At 43.0% G+C, this 19,804-nt stretch overlaps 1 protein-coding gene across 6 annotated transcripts in view; it reads right to left on the reverse strand.

Moving 5' to 3' along the window:
- The window catches only part of ANO5 (anoctamin 5), a 121,223-nt gene that overhangs the window by 12,925 nt on the left and 88,494 nt on the right, over positions 1-19,804 (reverse strand). For 5 of the 6 annotated variants that reach the window (XM_030200707.1, XM_030200708.1, XM_030200706.1 and 2 more), the window contains 7 exons: positions 18,803-18,918; positions 14,882-15,016; positions 11,857-11,962; positions 11,703-11,763; positions 11,204-11,355; positions 9,545-9,625; positions 6,439-6,661 (listed from right to left, as the gene is read on the reverse strand). In XM_030200707.1, the coding sequence (XP_030056567.1) occupies positions 6,439-6,661; positions 9,545-9,625; positions 11,204-11,355; positions 11,703-11,763; positions 11,857-11,962; positions 14,882-15,016; positions 18,803-18,918 (874 nt within the window). Of the gene's footprint in view, positions 1-6,438; positions 6,662-8,977; positions 9,053-9,544; positions 9,626-11,203; positions 11,356-11,702; positions 11,764-11,856; positions 11,963-14,881; positions 15,017-18,802; positions 18,919-19,804 lie in introns of all 6 variants that reach the window. The other variant, XM_030200705.1, reaches the window with a different exon arrangement.

Here is a 19,804-nt window from a genome sequence, read left to right on the forward strand (position 1 = left end):
CGTTGGGTGAAGAAAAATTTTCTCCGATTCGTTTTAAATTTACCACACTGTAGCTTCAACTCATGCCCTCTAGTCCTAGTATTTTTGGATAGCGTGAACAGTCGCTTCACATCCACCCGATCCATTCCACTCATTATTTTATACACTTCTATCATATCTCCCCTCAGCCGTCTCTTCTCCAAGCTGAAAAGCCCTAGCCTTCTCAGCCTCTCTTCATAGGAAAGTCGTCCCATCCCCACTATCATTTTCGTCGCCCTTCGCTGTACCTTTTCCAATTCTACTATATCTTTTTTGAGATACGGAGAATTCTACTATATCTTTTTTGAGATACGGAGACCAGTACTGAACACAATACTCCAGGTGCGGTCGCACCATGGAGCGATACAACGGCATTATAACATCCGCACACCTGGACTCCATACCCTTCCTAATAACACCCAACATTCTATTCGCTTTCCTAGCCGCAGCAGCACACTGAGCAGAAGGTTTCAGCGTATCATCGACGACGACACCCAGATCCCTTTCTTGATCCGTAACTCCTAACGCGGAACCTTGCAAGACGTAGCTATAATTCGGGTTCCTCTTACCCACATGCATCACTTTGCACTTGTCAACATTGAACTTCATCTGCCACTTGCACGCCCATTCTCCCAGTCTCGCAAGGTCCTCCTGTAATCGTTCACATTCCTCCTGCGACTTGACGACCCTGAATAATTTTGTGTCATCGGCGAATTTAATTACCTCACTAGTTATTCCCATCTCTAGGTCATTTATAAATACATTAAAAAGCAACGGACCCAGCACAGACCCCTGCGGGACCCCACTAACTACCCTCCTCCACTGAGAATACTGGCCACGCAATCCTACTCTCTGTTTCCTATCTTTCAACCAGTTCTTAATCCATAATAATACCCTACCTCCGATTCCATGACTCTGCAATTTCTTCAGGAGTCTTTCGTGCGGCACTTTGTCAAACGCCTTCTGAAAATCCAGATATACAATATCAACCGGCTCCCCATTGTCCACATGTTTGCTTACCCCCTCAAAAAAATGCATTAGATTGGTGAGGCAAGACTTCCCTTCACTAAATCCGTGCTGACTTTGTCTCATCAGTCCATGTTTTTGTATATGCTCTGCAATTTTATTCTTAATAATAGCCTCCACCATCTTGCCCGGCACCGACGTCAGACTCACCGGTCTATAATTCCCCGGATCTCCTCTGGAACCCTTCTTAAAAATCGGAGTAACATTGGCTACCCTCCAGTCTTCCGGTACTACACTCGATTTTAGGGACAGATTGCATATTTCTAACAGTAGCTCCGCAAGTTCATTTTTTAGTTCTATTAATACTCTGGGATGAATACCATCAGGTCCCGGTGATTTACTACTCTTCAGCTTGCTGAACTGACCCATTACATCCTCCAAGGTTACAGAGAATTTGTTTAGTTTCTCCGACTCCCCCGCTTCAAATATTCTTTCCGGCACCGGTGTCCCCCCCAAATCCTCCTCGGTGAAGACCGAAGCAAAGAATTCATTTAATTTCTCCGCTACGGCTTTGTCCTCCTTGATCGCCCCTTTAACACCATTTTCGTCCAGCGGCCCAACCGACTCTTTGGCCGGTTTCCTGCTTTTAATGTATCTAAAAAAATTTTTACTATGTATTTTTGCTTCCAACGCTAATTTCTTCTCAAAGTCCTTTTTTGCCCTCCTTATCTCCGCTTTGCATTTGGCTTGGCATTCCTTATGATCTATCCTGTTACTTTCAGTTGGTTCTCTTCTCCACTTTCTGAAGGATTGTTTCTTGGCTCTAATGATTTCCTTTATCTTACTGTTTAGCCACGCCGGCTGACGTTTAGTCTTTTTTCCCTTTTTTCTAATACGTGGAATATATTTGTCCTGAACCTCCAGGATGGTGTTTTTAAACAGCATCCACGCCTGATGCAAGTTTTTTACTCTGCGAGCTGCTCCTTTCAGTCTTTTTTTCACCATTTTTCTCATTTTGTCGTAATCACCTTTTCTATAGTTAAACGCTAGCGTACTTGATTTCCTAGTTTCACTTCCTTCAATGCCAATATCAAAACCGATCATATTATGATCACTGTTATCAAGCGGCCCTCGTATCGTTACCCCCTGCACTAGATCATGAGCACCACTAAGGACTAAGTCTAGTATTTTTCCTTCTCTTGTCGGCTCCTGAACTAGCTGTTCCATGAAGCTGTCCTTGATTTCATCAAGAAATCTTATGTCCCTTGCGTGTACAGATGTTACATTAACCCAATCTATATGCGGGTAATTGAAATCCCCCATTATTATTGTGTTGCCCAGTTTGTTTGCGTCCCTGATTTCCTTTAACATTTCCGCATCCGTCTGTTCGTCCTGGCCAGGCGGACGGTAGTACACTCCTATCACTATCCTTTTCCCCTTTGCACATGGAATTTCAATCCACAGTGATTCCAAGGAGTGTTTTGTTTCCTGCAGAATTTTCAATCTATTTGATTCAAGGCTCTCGTTAATATACAATGCTACCCCTCCACCAATCCGATTCACCCTATCACTACGATATAATTTGTACCCCGGTATGACAGTGTCCCACTGGTTATCCTCCTTCCACCAGGTCTCAGAGATGCCTATTATATCTAATTTTTCATTTAGTGCAATATATTCCAACTCCCCCATCTTATTTCTTAGGCTCCTGGCATTCGCATATAGACATTTCAAACTATGTTTGTTGTTCCTCCCAGCTTGCACTCCATCGCTTGCCTGGATGTAAATTTATGCTTTGTAAAGTTTACGTTTTGTTATGCTTTTTGCATTTTCTTTGGTTTTGCACCAGCTAAGCCACACTGCTGGCTCTCCTCAGCAGGCTCTTTTGAAAGTGTCTTTCGTTAAATCTGTCCTAAGTGGATGTTCTTAGGTTTAGAATTTTGTTCAAATCTTGCCAGGCAATATTCCACTTGCTGTGGTGTTTTTTTTTTTTTATGCTGCCCGCTGTAGGCTAATTCAGATCTAGATATTTAGAGTCATCTCCAGATACTGGCACTAAATACCTGGGTCTTGGGTGGATGCCGAATTTATCCACGTATTGCAAATATTTAGAACTGATACCCACATAGTTATCTGGGAGAGTTCATATGATCATTTATGTGGTTCTACAGGCATGAGAGTTGATGCAGGGGCGTAGCCACAGGTGGGCCTGGGTGGGCCCAGGCCCACCCATTTCCACCCAAGGCCCACCCAAAAATAATGGATCAAAACCGCAACCGCACCCGCGATCGCAACCACAGCTTCACTTGAGTCTTTTTTTCTCTTTCCCCTCCCTCACCCCTGCCGTAAGCATCCGGTTTAAATTAAGGGCGGGGCCAGCAGTGATTCGCTGAGCACTCCAGAGCCTTCCCTCTGCCACGATCTGCCCTCTGGGAAACAGGAAGTTGCTGAAGAGAGCTGATCGTGGCAGGGAAGGCTCTGGAGCAGGTCTCTTCATCTGTGATCAGCGATAGTGAGGGAGGAAAACGGAGTGAGTGGCTGTACCTGTAGGGTGGGAGAAGGACAGGCTGGGAGACAGTGGCTTCACCTGCGTGGGGGTGGGAGGTGGAGGGGGGGCTTGAGGCCATAGGGAAGGGATTGGAGAGAAGTTCTGGACCTTCAAAAAGGGGGGGGGGGTTGGCTGGAGAAAAGGGAGAGAGATTCTGGACATGCAAAAGGGGGGAGATGGCTGGCTGAAGGGAAGGGAGAGAGGTTTGGGACCTGCAAGGGGAGAGGCTGCTGCTTGGAGAGTAGGGAGAGAGTTTTGGATCTGCAAAGGGGGGTGGTGGCTAGCTGGAAGGAAGGGAAGTTCTGGACCTGCAATGGGGGGTGGCTGGCTGGCTGGAGGCAAGGGAGAGAGATGCTGGACCTGAAAGGGGGGGAGGAAGATGGAGGGAAGGATGAGAGGTGCTGGACCTGCAAGGGAGAGAGACTGGGGGCTGGAGGAAAGGAAGAGAGTTGTTAGACCTGCAAGGGGGGCAGGCTGGAAGGAAGGGAGAGAGGTGCTGGACCTGTGGGGAGGGGGCTAGAGGCTGGAGGGAAGGCCTGCAGGGGAGGCTTGAGGGAAGGGAGAGAGGTGCTGTACCAGGAGGAGAGATTAGAGGGAAGGGAGAGAGATGGCAGATCAAGGGGATGAAGGAAGAGGGAGACAAATTGTTTAACCCACAGTGGGAGAAAGAGCCAAAAGCTTGAAGAGAGAAGCAGAGTAGCTGGATAGGTGGGATCGGAGAGCAGAGAGAGACATTGGTGTGAGTGAGGAAGAAAGGGGAGATACAGAAACAGACGTGAGATGCTGTATTGGAATAACATATGAACACAGAGGGGTAATGCCTGACAGAGAGGGGGGAATGTGAGAATAGAGAGGCTATGCTGGACACTTGGAGGGAGGGGTATATGGTCACAGGGGAGAGATACTAGACATAGGGGACAATAGGAACTCAAAAGGGAGATACTGGGCATGTGAGGGCATAGGGACACAAGGGGTGATGCTGGACACAGGGGTAGGGGATAGAAGGGTGGTGATGGATGCAGGAATTTGAACATACTTGAGATACTGGACAAGGAACTATAGGGACACAGAGATGGGAGATGGATGGTGGACATGGAGAGAGAAGAAATGACAAATAGACAGGAGACCCTGGTAAGTGAATTAAGACAGAAGTAAGCAGAAACCAGAGACTAGAACCAAGCTGATTTGAAAAATAAAATAACCAGACATCAAAAGGTAGGGAAAAAAAATCATTTTTTTTTAAATTTTGTGATTAAAATGTGTCACATTTGGAATGTACATCTTGCCAGAGCTGGTGTTAGACATGGCTGGAGCCCAGGCCATAAATTTGGGAGGGAACCCCAAAGCCCATCATCAGACTACACTGCCTTCAGCTTCCATCATGCTTGTGGCTCTCTCTGGCCAGGCCGCCAGGGGACCAAGAGCAATTGCTCTAGTTGCACTCCAACACCATCCCTGGCACGTACTATGTTTATATTTTGCACAGGAGGAAATGCATTTCTTTCTGTATCTTTGGTATTGTATTACATGCAAGTTTTGGCTTTTTGGGGTTTTGGTTATATTTATGTTTATACATTTTAGTCAATTATTCTATATTTGGCATTTTTATTCCGTGTGTGTGATCGAGGTATTCTGTTAGCATGAATTTTCTATGTAGCCTTAAGTTTGGTTTGTTTAGTTTTCCCAATAGACGTACTGATATTTTACGGCCCCACTGTAATATGTAGGGCAATGCCTTTTTCATAGATAGGATCCTTCTTTTGGAAGTTAGTACTGGCATTGTAGATTTGCATTAGGTTATGAGTGACATTTTGTTTTAAAGATTGTTTAATTTACTACATGGCGGCTGTTGAGATTACGGTGAGTTTTATGGGGAAATGTCCTAACTCTGCTCTGTACCCATTGGGGGAGGGACAGGGGGTTCTGTGGATGCAGAATTTATTTGCCTTTAATACTAGACTATAGTTTCTGGAATCATTTCTATAGCGTGTAACTGGAAAGATATGTTGAAAAGTGTTTGGTCTTGCTATACAGGCTAAGTATGTGTGTTAGGGACCCGAAGCTCAATGGAGACGGAAGAGTGCAATCTCTTGTACTTCCCCCTGAAGCCTGCACTGCTACCCTTATTGAAGTTATTGGGAGTGGAGTAGAGCTGGAGCATGGGGTGGGGTATCAGGTGGCAAGTTTTTCAATTTCAAAAAAGTTGGCAACCCTGGTGCCCACCTATCTGACTTGTTGGCCCACCCAAAAATTGCTTTCTGGCTAAACCACTGAGTTGATGTTTCTCTTTTTTATGGCTGTTTCCAATGTGATCACACTATCTGCCAAAAAGGTTTTGATTGGTGGGCTATAGCTTTCATAAATAAATCTGTCAAGAGAGCAAAAACCAACTTAGATAAGGAGCAAAATCTTACCACAGTGAAGAATCTACAGCTGCCATCTGCGATACATCCTAAGCGGACAGACCAAAATCCCTGAGCAGACTTGAGGGAGCAATTAACCTTCATCTGCATCATTTACTATGTTAAAATGAAGGGGAACAAGGTGTATGTGACCATGGGGGAAAGTGGGGAAGGGAAACCCAGTACCAAAAGTGGGGTAAACAAATAAACCTTGCTGTGTGATGGATCACATCACTTTATCTCGCTGTAAATTAGGAGGTGATTTTCAACAGGTCCATATTGCACTTACTACAGGGAATTATGAGGGCAATTTTATAACACATTACCTAGGATGGGAAGCCAAGTATTTTGAGGCTATTCCATAGATAAACACTCAGAGAGATCTGACAATGCAATCCACCCTGCATGAAATATTTGAAACAATGAGAGAATAACAGAGTCCTGTGTACAATGTAGAGCCGCACCTAATGGTTCTAAATCTGCCCAGGTCTGAGGGAAGCTTACCCATATCGGTGATCCAGATGGCCACTCTCTCATACAGAAAATTGAGGATCATGATAAGAATAAAGTTCAGGAACGAGGCTGTGACAGATGTTGCTGTTTGTGGGGTTAGCAGGCCACTGATAGGCTCCAGGCTCTGGTTGTTCTCCATGATGCTGGCGAAAGCGGCATAGACGGAAAGCCGGTACACAATCACTGCTACCATACTGGCGATGATCAGTAAAATCTAGTGAAAGGGGAGAAGGAACTTTACAACCCAAGAGTAAGACAAACACAAGTCTTCAGCTCCATCATGAAAGCTGATGTAAGCCTACTGTTGGTCTGGGGTACAGCACACAGAAAAAAAAAATGGCATTTGTCAGGACCCAGACACATTATCTTGAGTTCCATATCTCAGAGCTTCTGATATAAAGTGACAAATGCACAGTGTCCCTGAATCAGAGGGTGGATTTTGAACCTTACTCTTCCCCCCCATCCAGGTTAAGCTCACCCACATTATGAAACTCTTTCTACCCTATGAAATAAGGAATGAAAGCTGTCCTTTAAAATTCAAAAAGGCCATTAAGACCTGGATTTTCACCTTGGATTTCAGCAAAGGTTCAGGAGGAAGTTGAGAAAGGTCATCCTTTAAGAATTGTAACTGATGTGACAGTTAGTTATCTGAAAGTCATGGGTGTCTGTGTGCAGATCTATGTGCTTTACAGGGGTGGTGGTGGTTGTCTCTGTTCAAATGTAAACCACCCAGATGTCTATAGTGCATAGAGTGGTACAAATAGCAGAAAGATTCAAGAAAATGAGGCAAAAATTAGGCACGAAAAATATGGATGCTACCCCCTGATTCTATAAAAGTCACCAAAAATTGCATGTACAATTGAATAATGAGCTAATTAGCACCAATAATTAGCTTAACAAGCAATTACTGACACTAATTGACATTAATTAGAATTTACATGCAGAATTGTCTAAGCGTATTCTGTAATGTGATGAATGTAAATTCTAAGTTGCATAGTCAAAAAGGGGGCGTGGTCATAGGCATGTCATTTGCGTTTCTTAAATCTACGTATATTGTTATAGAATATACCCGGTCTATGCTTAATTTAGGCGTCGGCATTTACACCTAGTTGGCGTAACTGCCCACGACTAAATTTAGTCATATGGATGGGAGCTAGGCGTATTCTATAAACCGCATGGAAATTTAGGCTTATTCTATAAAGTACATTTAAATTAAGGCATACTTTATAGAATACACTTAGGCGTATTTCATTTCGACACCGATTTTTTAGGCGTGATATATAGAATATAGTCCAATGTGTGTAACTGTGGGCACCCAATTATAGAAATTGTCTTTAATTGAGCAGAGTAGCAACAGGAGCATTGATGTGGACAACAGTGGGCTAAAGCACTTACCCCCAATTCTAAAAAAGTCGATAAAATTGTGCACATAAATTTTGGTGCACACCCTTGCATATGTAATTTAATTGAATGAGCTAATTATCACCAATAATTGGCTTTTTAAAAAGCAATTACTGACACTAATTAGATTTAATTGGAATTTAAGTGCATAAATTTAGTGATCCGCACCTAAATTTTATGTGCAAGTAAAAAAAAGGGACACGGAAATGGGAGGGTCAAGGTGGAACGGAGACATTTCTTGCATTTACATGCGTTGTTACAGAATAGGAGGGATATGCGCCCAATTTAGGCGTTTGAGCTGGTGCACATGGCTGTGTGATTCCCGTACCTAACTTTAAGTGTGGCTACAGAACAGCGCTTTTTTTAGTGTCATATACAGAATTCATCCCTAAGTGCTAATTCTATAACGGCAATTACATGCAAAACTGCCATTATAGACTAAAACGTAAGTTGGCACGTGCACACATAAATTTAGGTGCAAGCACTTTCACCATACCAAAGGTTGGTGTACATGGTTACACCTAAATTTGGCAGTTGTGCAGATAAGTGACAGTATTCTATAACATACGTGCACAACTGCAAGACATGCCCCTGACCTGCCCATGTGCATGCCCCCTTTGAGGGAAAAAAAATTAACAAGTCTCATATTACAAGACAACTTATTATCAATGCCGATTACAAACACACACACACAAACACGCAGAATCAACAACTGAATTTCAAATTTAATTTGGTAGCCCAACAGAAAAATGGGTTTTCCAAAAAAGCTTCTTAAGATACCAATGCAAGCAGTAACCCTGGAACTCCAAAAGTTAAGTTCCACCACACTGACACTGTCCTTTGGAAATAACTTTCCCTCCACATTGCAATGAAGTCCTCTAGGCTTAAAACAAGCAGCAATATACCATACACACGCACACCCCCAACAGGAACAAGGAACAAAGCAAAACATTTAGCACATTGGACCTGGCCCAGAAACCAATGTACGACTTTGTATAGAGTCAAAGATCCAATCTGATTGATCTAGAAGGGTATTATCTGGGACCCCCGCACCCCGATGGCTGTGTCTGGACCAGCTCCAATTCTAACCAAATGTCAAGGTAAGTATTAGATCAGAGAAGATGCTCACCCAGAATAATACCGTGGATCCCGAGAAGCAGAATCGCGCAGCTTTGCTAGTTAAAGGCAAGTAAGGCTCCATGTCCTGAAATAGTGAAGCAGGCACAGCAGGGTTCAGACACATCCTACACCAGCCAAGGTGTGCACAAAACCACAGCAGGTTGCTCTCTGCAGTGTGAAAATCAATGCACCCACAAGGAGCTAAACCTTGCATGTCTACTAAAATCCTTTTCTAGGAAAAGGTCCAAAACAAGAGTTTCTGAATGTATAAAATCAGTTAATACGTCACAGTATTTCAAATTTAGATGTTCATGGCATAGGGATTCCCTGTGTTATTAGGTTGACAGTGACTGAAAAGTCTTCAACGCTTAACAAAATGACATGGCTGCTTAGTTCTTTAAGAACATGCTCAAATGGGTGCATTTTGTGAATCCACACAGCATCAAAGCGTCCTCCTCACACCTGGCTACAACACACTTCATCCCACCAAGCAACCAGAGCTCCCACCGGCAGACAAGGTTAATCACATTAGTGGTTATTCTGAAGGGAGCAATGTGTTGCTGTGGTTAGGGCTTACCCAAAACATTATGGACATCCAACACAGGAAGAGTTTGCCAAAGACCTGGAAAGTTCTTCGTTCTATAACCAGTTCTATTTCCTACAATGTGAGATCAGATAGTCTCATGTATAAGGGACGGTTCATTTTACACAGCAGAGAACAAGAAATGTTCAAAAGGGTGCTGCAGACCCCACCAGAAAGCGTCTGCCCCCCCCCCCCCCCCCAACAGAGCACTGTGTCTAGTTCTCAGCTGTACATGAAAGAGGTAGAAATAATTAAAATGTCATAAAAAACAATATAAACTGATAAACAGGATGACATCACGGGACTCCCCCCCTCTTGATTTTCTGATTCTTTTCCCCAGCCTGTCTCTATGGGAAAAGAGCTCAGTAAATCTGGCCTTGGTATGATGAAGTTCCCTGCAAGGCAGATGTGTACAATCACAAAGGACTGCTAGACTTGACATTATTTCCACTCAGGAGATCTACTTGGGTTACAGGACATGCATTAAAACTGAAGAGTTAGGGTAGGGGATGGTTATAAGCATTATGTATCACACAGGTTGTAGAGTCGCTCGTATATTCTTCATGAGAATGAGGTAAACAGCAGGGAATCAACTCTCCTGTCCTTGTACCAATCACATTCATAAATACCTGAAGAGGAGGCCAGGGAAGCTCATGCCATCCAGCTTCTTTGTCTGCTGCTATGTTCAAAAGGTCTCACATTCTACAAGGACCCATAGAGCAACTACAGCTCTACTGTACTGGCCTTGTTTCTTTTAAATTTTCAAATAAACATCAAGAACATCTAGATATAAAAATTACAGTACAACACTTTACCCACTCTGGGAGCGGGAAGAGATTATACTATCTGTGTACCTGGTTCCATGGACACCACCACATCCCTGGATCTGCTACATCCAGGGAAATCACCAGCCCCACAGAAGAGGCTTGGAAAGCAGTAATAATCAGCAAATGAAGCTACTTGAATCAGAGGTCATGAACTTTTGTGACTGGTACAAAAGAGCTCAATCTTGTCTCATGTACATCTTAGATTTATTATTTGATTTCATCATCTTACACTGCTCTAAACCAGTGTACTTTTCTACAAATTCCACACAAGCACAACATGTCACCTTCCCATGAAGCTTCCAATCCAAACAGATTACCTGAGGCAAAAAGAGATACAGGAGGGATTTCTACAGATAAATGTGTGCTTACCGGTGAGAAAAGTGGGTGGGGTTATGGCAAACTAGGATAAGTACCTGCAAGGACTTGATTTTAGAATCCCACGTCTTCTTCTTCCAGTACTTTACACCACCAAAATACATGGGGTACAGACTCGCCACAATATCAGCCACTGCAGAATTTTGCAAAGGGAAAGTCAATAGGAACTTTACCTTTAAAGAACCTGGATTGGAAGCCCATAAATAGAAACTATCTCTGGGCCTTCAAGCTGGGGATTTGGCTTCTTTCTGACTTCTTCGTGCCTCTCTGATGTTTAGATGGGAAACTGATCCTTCAATGAGGGTTGACGTATTCTTGCCCTGGTTTATCATCATAGTTCAACTCATGATCTACACCAGGGTCTGCCAGACTACAGCACAGGTCATTGGTAGGACAAAAGGTGCCTCCATGAGAAATTTATTACAGAAGGAAATGATTCATATTTGTTTACCTGAGTGACTGGGTTCTTTTTCTTTGATGTACATTTGGCTTCATATTCAGGCCTCAACTGGAGCTGCTGCTGCTCTTCCTCGAAATCGACCAAATCCCATTCATATTCCAACCGGGCCTGTCTCCGCTTCCAGAACTCCAAAAACAAAGTGACTGTAGGCAAAAAGTCATGAGAATCACTAGTGTTCAAGCCCTGTAGAGAAACACACACACTGGTATTTCACCCTCCAGGTCCATCTGCAAACAAGAGGGGAAGGTGGGAATGTGCAGGTCGAATGTTAAGACCAACTGCAGCCACTCTTTCCCCCATAATTTCACCTAACTTCAAAGAGCCAGGCAGAGCGCTGTAGCAACTGAACCGTCAAGAAGAAACGGATGTCTTCTGATAATATGACAGCAAAACAAAGAAAATAAAGAGACCTCAAGAAGAAACTGGTCACGGCGTGAGAACACCTTGGTATGAAAGAAGGTATCTCCATAGCATGAGATGATATACTCACCCCAGATGCCCATGAAGATTGCAAAAAACAGCGTCGCCACATTGTCAAATAAGTGGGAATACTGCAAGAGGAGCACGAAAGAGTATAACGTTTAGCATAAAAATTCCTGCATCAAAACAAAACTTGCAAAAGAAGAAGAGGAAAGGGGAGCCACCTCTGAGTTCTCGCACGTGGTGTTCAACTTCCAGTACTCGCAATTCCGGTCACACAAGGGACACATGATGATCTGTCCTCCAATAGCAGGGTCACAGATTTCTTTGCTGGGGAGTAAAAAGCATGCTCAGTGCAATTCTTTTTTTTTTTTTTTTAAGGGAGAGGGTTCTTAAAACGCTGTTGGCCTGATACTCAGAGTGAGTTTGCATTCACAGAAGGGTTGTCAACAGACAAATCACCTATCATTGTATTTTTAAAACTCAGTGCCACTGTATATAGGTATTAGGTGCCAGTAGTACCCTGGCTGAAAATCAGACCCTGTGTTTTGCATCACTTGCTGAAAACTCACACCAGGGCCACACACATGTACCTTTGTACATTACAAAACACACCAGGAGGCTCATTTCACAGTCACTTTAGAAGCAGTAACATCTCAAATTTCTCGGGTAGTCCGCAGTTGTTTTTACAAACTCCGTCTAATCTGTGCCATACGATCTCTGATTTTGCCTTAAGAACTCAATATTCTGGTCCATTCTTTGGTTATTACACAGCTTGATTACTGTAATTCTTTATACCAGAGAGTCAAAGAACTTTATCATCTTCAGATCGTCCAAAACACAGCATATGTCAGACTGATAACAAAAGTGAGGAAATATGATCACATCACATCCTACCTACTTGAAAGATGCACACTATTACCACTGACCCATCACATTATCTATAAAATCTTATTTCTTGTTTTCAAAACCTTATCTTCCAATGAACCACTATACCTTTCTCATCTTCTTATCCCTTACTGTCCAAACAGGCCATTGAGATCTGCTCAACAGAATCAACTTGCTGTTCCCAGTTACCATACAATAGTTCATGAGCATATCATAGAATCCATCTTTTCTGTGCAAGGCCCCTGATTATAGAATGCCCTCCTTAATTCATTAAGATTACAAACCTCTCTGGTGAATTTTAATGCTTACCTTAAAAACCTATTTAGTTGCTGATGCTTATCACTAATATTACTTCTCTGTGAGCAGTTGATCTGAAGTGGCTAGACTTCTGCAGAGTTATCCTATTGTTTTAACCACCCATCCACTATACTATCAAAATTGTAGTTCTGTCCCTGTTACCCTTCTGTGTCATGTCTTTTAGGCAAGCTCTACCTTTTTTTTTCTCTTATATTAAACTGTGAACCACCCTGAAGGTGGTTCACACTTTAATATAGCAGAATTAGAGATATAGCGGAATTAGAAAAGGTTCAAAAAAGAGCGACCAAAATGATAAAAGGGATGGAACTCCTCTTGTAAAAGGAAAGGCTAAAGCAGTTAGGGCTCTTCAGCTTGGAAAAGAGACGGATAAGGGGAGATATGATTGAAGTCTACAAAATCCCGACTGGTGTAGAACAAGTAGAAGTAAATCGCTTTTTCATTTGTTCCAAAAGTACAAAGACTAGGGGACACTCAAGGAACTTATATGGAAATATTTTAAAAAGAAATAGTAGGAAATACTTTTTAACTCAATGAATAGTTAAGCTCTGGAACTCTTTGCTGGAACATGTGGTAACAGTGGTTAGAGTATCTGGGTTTAAAAAAAGTTTGGACAAGTTCCTGGAGGAAAAGTCCTTAGTCTGCTATTAAGACAGACATGGGGAAGCAACTGTTTGACCTGGGATTTGTTGCATGGAATGTTGCCATGATTTTGGTTTCTGCCAGGTACTTGTGACCTGACTTGACCACTGTTGGAAACACGATACTGAGCTAGATGGATCATTGCTCTGACCTAGTATGGCTACTCTTATGTTCTTCCATAGGGCTGGGTAGTAAATACTAAATAAACTTGGAAACTCATATAAGCACCACTCTCAAAGCCTTCTGTGATTACAGAATACTAAAGTTTTTCTCCTTTGGTTTGTAATACAGGTTGATGACTTCACCTATTTAAAGACCCTTTTCTCCGTGTAGATTTACATTTATTCATTCAGTGTTCTTTTCAACAGAAGTTATAGAGAGACATACATTTCGGTGCAGGAGAAAATCTCCCCAGTACCAGCTTACACCCCTCTCATACTAATTTGATTATTTTTTTTTGAAACCTGCAAAATGTCTCCAGTTACTTATGCTTCTATGGGGCTCACAGTGTTAATAAATTTGAGGCATTAGACATTTCTCTTTAAAGCAAATATCCTTGTCACATTAGAAAATAAGAGCTCAATTTTCAAAGCGTTAACTGGCACTTAGTAGCAACCTAAACTTAAATTTCTAAAAAGTGGAAGGGGTCAGGAGCAGGTTGGGGAAACTAAGCTGGGCACTCAGCAGTTATCTCTAGTCCTAAGTACTACAGAGGCAAATGTATAAGCCTCTGGTTTAAGAATCTAAATTTAGGTGTCTATTTTCAACCAAAGCTTATTTCCCTAAGGGTCCCTTGTACAACGTGGCGGTAGGCCCAACACGGGCTTATCACGCAATAAACAGGAAGCACTGCCATGCTACCGCAGCAGCCCAGTGGAACTTCCAGGCCCAGCGCCGTCATAGCTGGTGCTACAAAAATAAATATATTTTTTTTAGTACCAGGGTGTACCTGGCGGTAATTGGGCAGTGCCGCGCACTGCCCGGTTACCGCCGGGATAGCACAGGAGCCCTTAACGTCAATGGGTGGTGGTAAGGGCTTCCCCCAAAAATGGCCACGTGGCAAGTGTTTTATTTGCCACGTGGCCATTTCCTGCAGAAAACAAAGACTATTCTTTTACCAGCTGCGGTAAAGGGGGCCTCAGCACACGTCATAAACACACGCCGACATCATCGCAGGCCCCCTTTTGCCGCAGCTTGGTAAAAGGGCCCTAAGTCAGGATTTCAGAAAGCTCTGAGTAAATATCTGAGCACTGACCTGTTTAACAGCACAAGCTCTCTGACCCTTGTAACTAATCACAACTTTCATATGATGTCCCATTTACACTGTAAAATTCTATTAGTGCTGTCTCTTCAGTTAAAGATTTTTAATTACGAGTTTTAAGTTTAGCCTAGACAAGCTCTTACCTGCTCATGTTTTCATCCATTGTGATCACACCGTAGAGGAAACAGATCAACCCTACAAGAGCCGCAAAGAACAGCATTTCGGTGTAGAAACCCAGCCAAGCAAAATAAATGCCAATCTTCTCCCCGTAGTACTTCCTGCACAGATGACAAATTGTGACTTTAAAACAAACTGTTGTATTGTCTTTTTACTGACAGGAACACACAGAACTATCCTCTGCAAAGACAAAGAATACCAGACACAGCGAAGGTGACAAAAGACAATAACCAAGATGGCAAGGTGTAACGGTCGATTTTATTGAAAGGCAGAATCAAGACTTAGATGATTATATGAGATTCCGTAAATTACTAAAGGCTTTTCTATTAAGTACATATCTTACCAGAAGACAATAAACTAATGTTGCCGTCTCTATTATACGTTTTAACATAATCAATACTCTCGCTTAGCTTCATGACAAACACACAATTTAATATGATAAAATGTTATAATTAATTATCTGACTGTATCATATATGTTTTTCTTGAATGTAAGCCACATTGAACCTAAACTTGTTCATGATAATGTGGGATACAAATGTCAAAAATAAATAAATAAGACAGACTCTACACGAATCGTGTTTCAGCCATGAGGCCTCCATCAGGAGTCTTCAAGAAACTGCCGTATCAGTAAAAATTGGCACCACTGTATAAGCACTCATAAAATAGTGTCAGAATGATATCACGAATCGCATCAACTCCTGGTTAGAATTTGGCCTGTTGGCGTATTGTGTGAGATTTGTTGGTTTTATTCACAGCGGTTTGAAACTTGACGGCTACATGTGATTCGTGATATCAGTCTGAGTCTCAATTCTGCCATTCAATAAAGTTGATCGTTATACCTTGCCATCTTGGTTATTGTCTATTTATATCATGTGATTCTAACCAGAACAAGGGAGGCAGGAGGAAAGTGAAATGCATCTATATGTTTGAATTTTGTATTACTGTTTATTGTAAAAATCTTAAATTCCGTATATCTCATAGGTTCTAAGCGAATAACAAAATTTACATGCATAATAATAAAGTAGCATACCATAAAAACAACAAAACAAAGCATAAAAACAAATATAATTATAAATACCAGCTAAATACATTCACACATCTTCAGAATCACCTGACACAATTAGCTGAACATCTCAGTGCATAAATTAATGTCCTCATATCTTATTGAAAACTAGTAGAACCATGCTTGTTTCCTCAACAATGAAACGGGCCCTAGGAAGGTTGTCATGTAAGCTTTTTTTTTTCTCTCTCCCCTGCCCTCCCCTCCATGTCCAGCGATTCTTCTCTCCCCTGCCCTCTTCTCCCCTTCACTCCCCTTCCTCCCTCCCTCCTTCTCCTCTATGTCCGCGATTCTCTCCTCCCCTCGATTTGTACCTGAATGTTCTCTGGCTGGCTGTCGATCGGGGAGCTGAGGGCGGGAAGGAGCGGATGGACCATCCGAGAGCTGTCTGGCGATTCTCCGCGATTCTCTCCTCCTGACATCATCTCGCCTCCAGCGTTTCCTTCCCCCTCATTGTTCTGCCCTCTGAAGTCATTACGTTTTGACGCGAGGGCGGGGCAATGAGTGGGAATGGATGTTACGAACCCTGGCATCCAGATGTAGAATGTTGGAGGTGCAAATTATTATATAGGATGCTGCTGCCGTTTTTGGATCAAGGTCATTTTCCACAGAATTTAAAGAGCCAGATTAAGTACAGTGTCCTGCTACTGCATTTGCATGTGCCAGCATGCATTAATGTGTGTTACATACTGCAGGTTCCATTTTATGAGCAAGGATGGAGTTTGCAGAAGTAGTTTCAGAGCCGGCACCTAGGACAGAACTTCAGAGAGCTTTCAATGCTCTCTCTGGTCTAGAGGACTGGATTGAAAAGCATGGCTTTGAATACAGGTGCTCCAATGTACCAATTCTTACTTAAATAGTTTTGAAATGTAGAGGTTTCTGGAATAATGATGTCCTATTAACCAGTCAACATCCTGTTAAGTTCTAATGATGAAAGAATTCTCATTGGTGGAATAAATAATTCCCTCAGGAGATATTTGGGTATAAAGAAAGTTAATTTCTTATGTTGTTGTTCATTTCAGGGCCTTATAACCTAACAGTTTATGCTTATGTGTATTTCAAACTTGATATACTGCCTTTCTGTAGATACAAAGTAGTTTACATATACTATTTTTGCAGGTACTTTCTGTCCCTAATGGGTTTACAATCTAAGGTTATTTGAACTTGGAACAATGGAAAGTTAAGGGCCCCTTTTACCAAGTTGCGGCAACGGGGGCAAGTGCTGACATCGGCGCGTGATTTACAGGCACGTCAAGGCCCCCTTTTACCGCAGCTGGTAAAAGGGAAGTCTCGCCTTCCAACAAAAAATGGCCATGCAGCAAGTAAAGCACTTGTCACGCAGCCATTTCGGGGGGGGGGGGGGGGACCCTTACCGCCACCCACTGAGGTGGTGGTAAGGGCTCCCACGTTAACCCGGTGGTAAAGGGCAGCACGCAGCCCCAATTACTGCTAGGGGTGGGAAGTACCACCAAGCTGCTGTGGTAGCACGGTGGTACTTCCCGTATAGTGAGCGGTAAGCCCACATAGGGCTCCTTTTATTAAGCGGCGGCAATCCCAAAGTGACTTGCCCAGGGTAACAAGAAGCTGCAGTGGGAATCAAACTCAGTTCCCCAGGATCTCAATCTATTGCATTAACCATTAGGCAGTTTTCGAATCAGCTCCCTGTGAATATTTACTTATTTATTTTGCACATGTGGATGGGCATTTTCAAACGGGGATGACCATCTCTAAGGGCGCCTATCTGTAAGGACAGCGCTGCAAAGGGGCGGGAAAACCCACATTATAGAAACAAGATGGGCGTCCATCTTTTGTTTTGATAATACGGTCGGGGACACACAAATCTCAACATTTAGGTCGCCCTTAGAGATGGTCGACCTAAATTTTGAGATTGCCGACCTTAGAGATGGTCATCCCCAGTTTTCAGCGATAATGGAAACCGAGGACGCCCATCTCAAAAACGACCAAATCCAACTCATTTGGTCATGGGAGGAGCCAGCATTCGTAGTGCACTGGTCCCCCTGACATGCCAGGACACCAACCGGGCACCCTACGGGGCACTGCAGTGGACTTCATAAATTGCTCCCAGGTACATAGCTCCCTTACCTTGTGTGCTGAGCCCCCCAAAACCCACTCCCCACAACTGTACACCACTACCATAGCCCTTAGGGATGAAGGGGGGCACCTACATATGGGTACAGTGGGTTTGTGGTGGGTTTGGAAGGGCTCACATTTACCACAACAAGTGTAACAGGTAGGGCTGGGATGGGCCTGGGTCCACCTGCCTGAAGTGCACTGCACCTACTAAAAACTGCTCCAGGGACCTGCATACTGCTGTGATGGAGCTGGGTATGACATTTGAGGCTGGCATAGAGGCTGGCAAAAAAATGTTTCAAAAAAAAATTTTTTGGGATGGGAGGGGGTCGGTGACCACTGGGGAGTAAAGGGAGGTCAACCCCAATTCCCTCCGGTGGTCATCTGGTCAGTTTGGGCACCTTTTCAAAGCTTCGTTGTGAAAGAAAATGGACCAAGTCGGCCAAATGCTCGTCAGGGACACCCTTATTGTTTCCATTATTGGCCGAGGACGCCCATCTCTTAATGACGCCCCAGTATCGCCTTCGGTACAGTGCCGACACGCCCCTGTGAACTTTGGTCGTCCCTACGATAGAAAGAAGTTGAGGGCGCCCAAAATCAGCTTTCAATTATGCCGATTTGGGTGACCCTGAGAGGACGCCCATCTCCCGATTTGTGTCGGAAGATGGGCGCCCTTCTCTTTCGAAAATTCCCCTGATAGGCAACTAAGCAGTTTACAAAGTAAAGTATCTAACCTGATCAAGTCCAAAGGTTGCTCCTTGTAGAAGCGTGCAAATCTGGCCCATTCCATGTAGAGAGTGTATCTCTCACTGTCACAGTTTGAGTCCTTGGCCTTCTTCCAGTACTGGCACTGTAGCACATCCAGGCACCAGAAAAAAAGAAAGTTAGAATTAATTCTACTGAAGCAATGTAGGAACTGAGCAGCTCTGAGGGGTGCATGCATGAGAGGAAAAGAATCCACAGGGAAATTCTACCCAATTCTGGATGTAGTTTCTGAAGGAAACAGAAGCTTATAAAGGTAGTTTCTGAAGGAAACAGAAGCTTATAAAGGTAGAACGACCCTCAGTTTTCAGATTTATTCAAATCTGGCAAGCCTCAGAAAATTCACAGGCCACCGTCTTCAGAACCTGCTTAGCATAACCTGTATAACTCTATCCACATAACTTTATCTATATATATTTTGAAGGACTTATTTATTGAGATTTATCTAGATAGGTCTGCTGATGAATATATCCAGATAACATCAGGACAGATTTGCATTTACATTTAGGGAAATTCTACCCAATTCTGGATGTAGTTTCTGAAGGAAACAGAAGCTTATAAAGGTAGAACGACCCTCAGTTTTCAGATTTATTCAAATCTGGCAAGCCTCAGAAAATTCACAGGCCACCGTCTTCAGAACCTGCTTAGCATAACCTGTATAACTCTATCCACATAACTTTATCTATATATATTTTGAAGGACTTATTTATTGAGATTTATCTAGATAGGTCTGCTGATGAATATATCCAGATAACATCAGGACAGATTTGCATTTACATTTAGGAGGTCTTTTACTAAAGCTTAGCTCGAGTTATCTGCAGCTGGGCCAAAGGAATAAAATGTGCCCTGCGGCAGATAACTTGAGCTAAGCTTTAGAAAAAGACCTCCTTAGTTAAGTGTCTTTGGTTAGTTAAAGTTTAACCACAGCCCAGGAATTCATCTAGACAAAATTTGCTCACTCAGGGGTAGATGCA

The sequence above is a fragment of the Microcaecilia unicolor genome, chromosome 4 (genome assembly GCF_901765095.1).
Source record: "Microcaecilia unicolor chromosome 4, aMicUni1.1, whole genome shotgun sequence".
Classification (NCBI taxonomy): domain Eukaryota; kingdom Metazoa; phylum Chordata; class Amphibia; order Gymnophiona; family Siphonopidae; genus Microcaecilia; species Microcaecilia unicolor.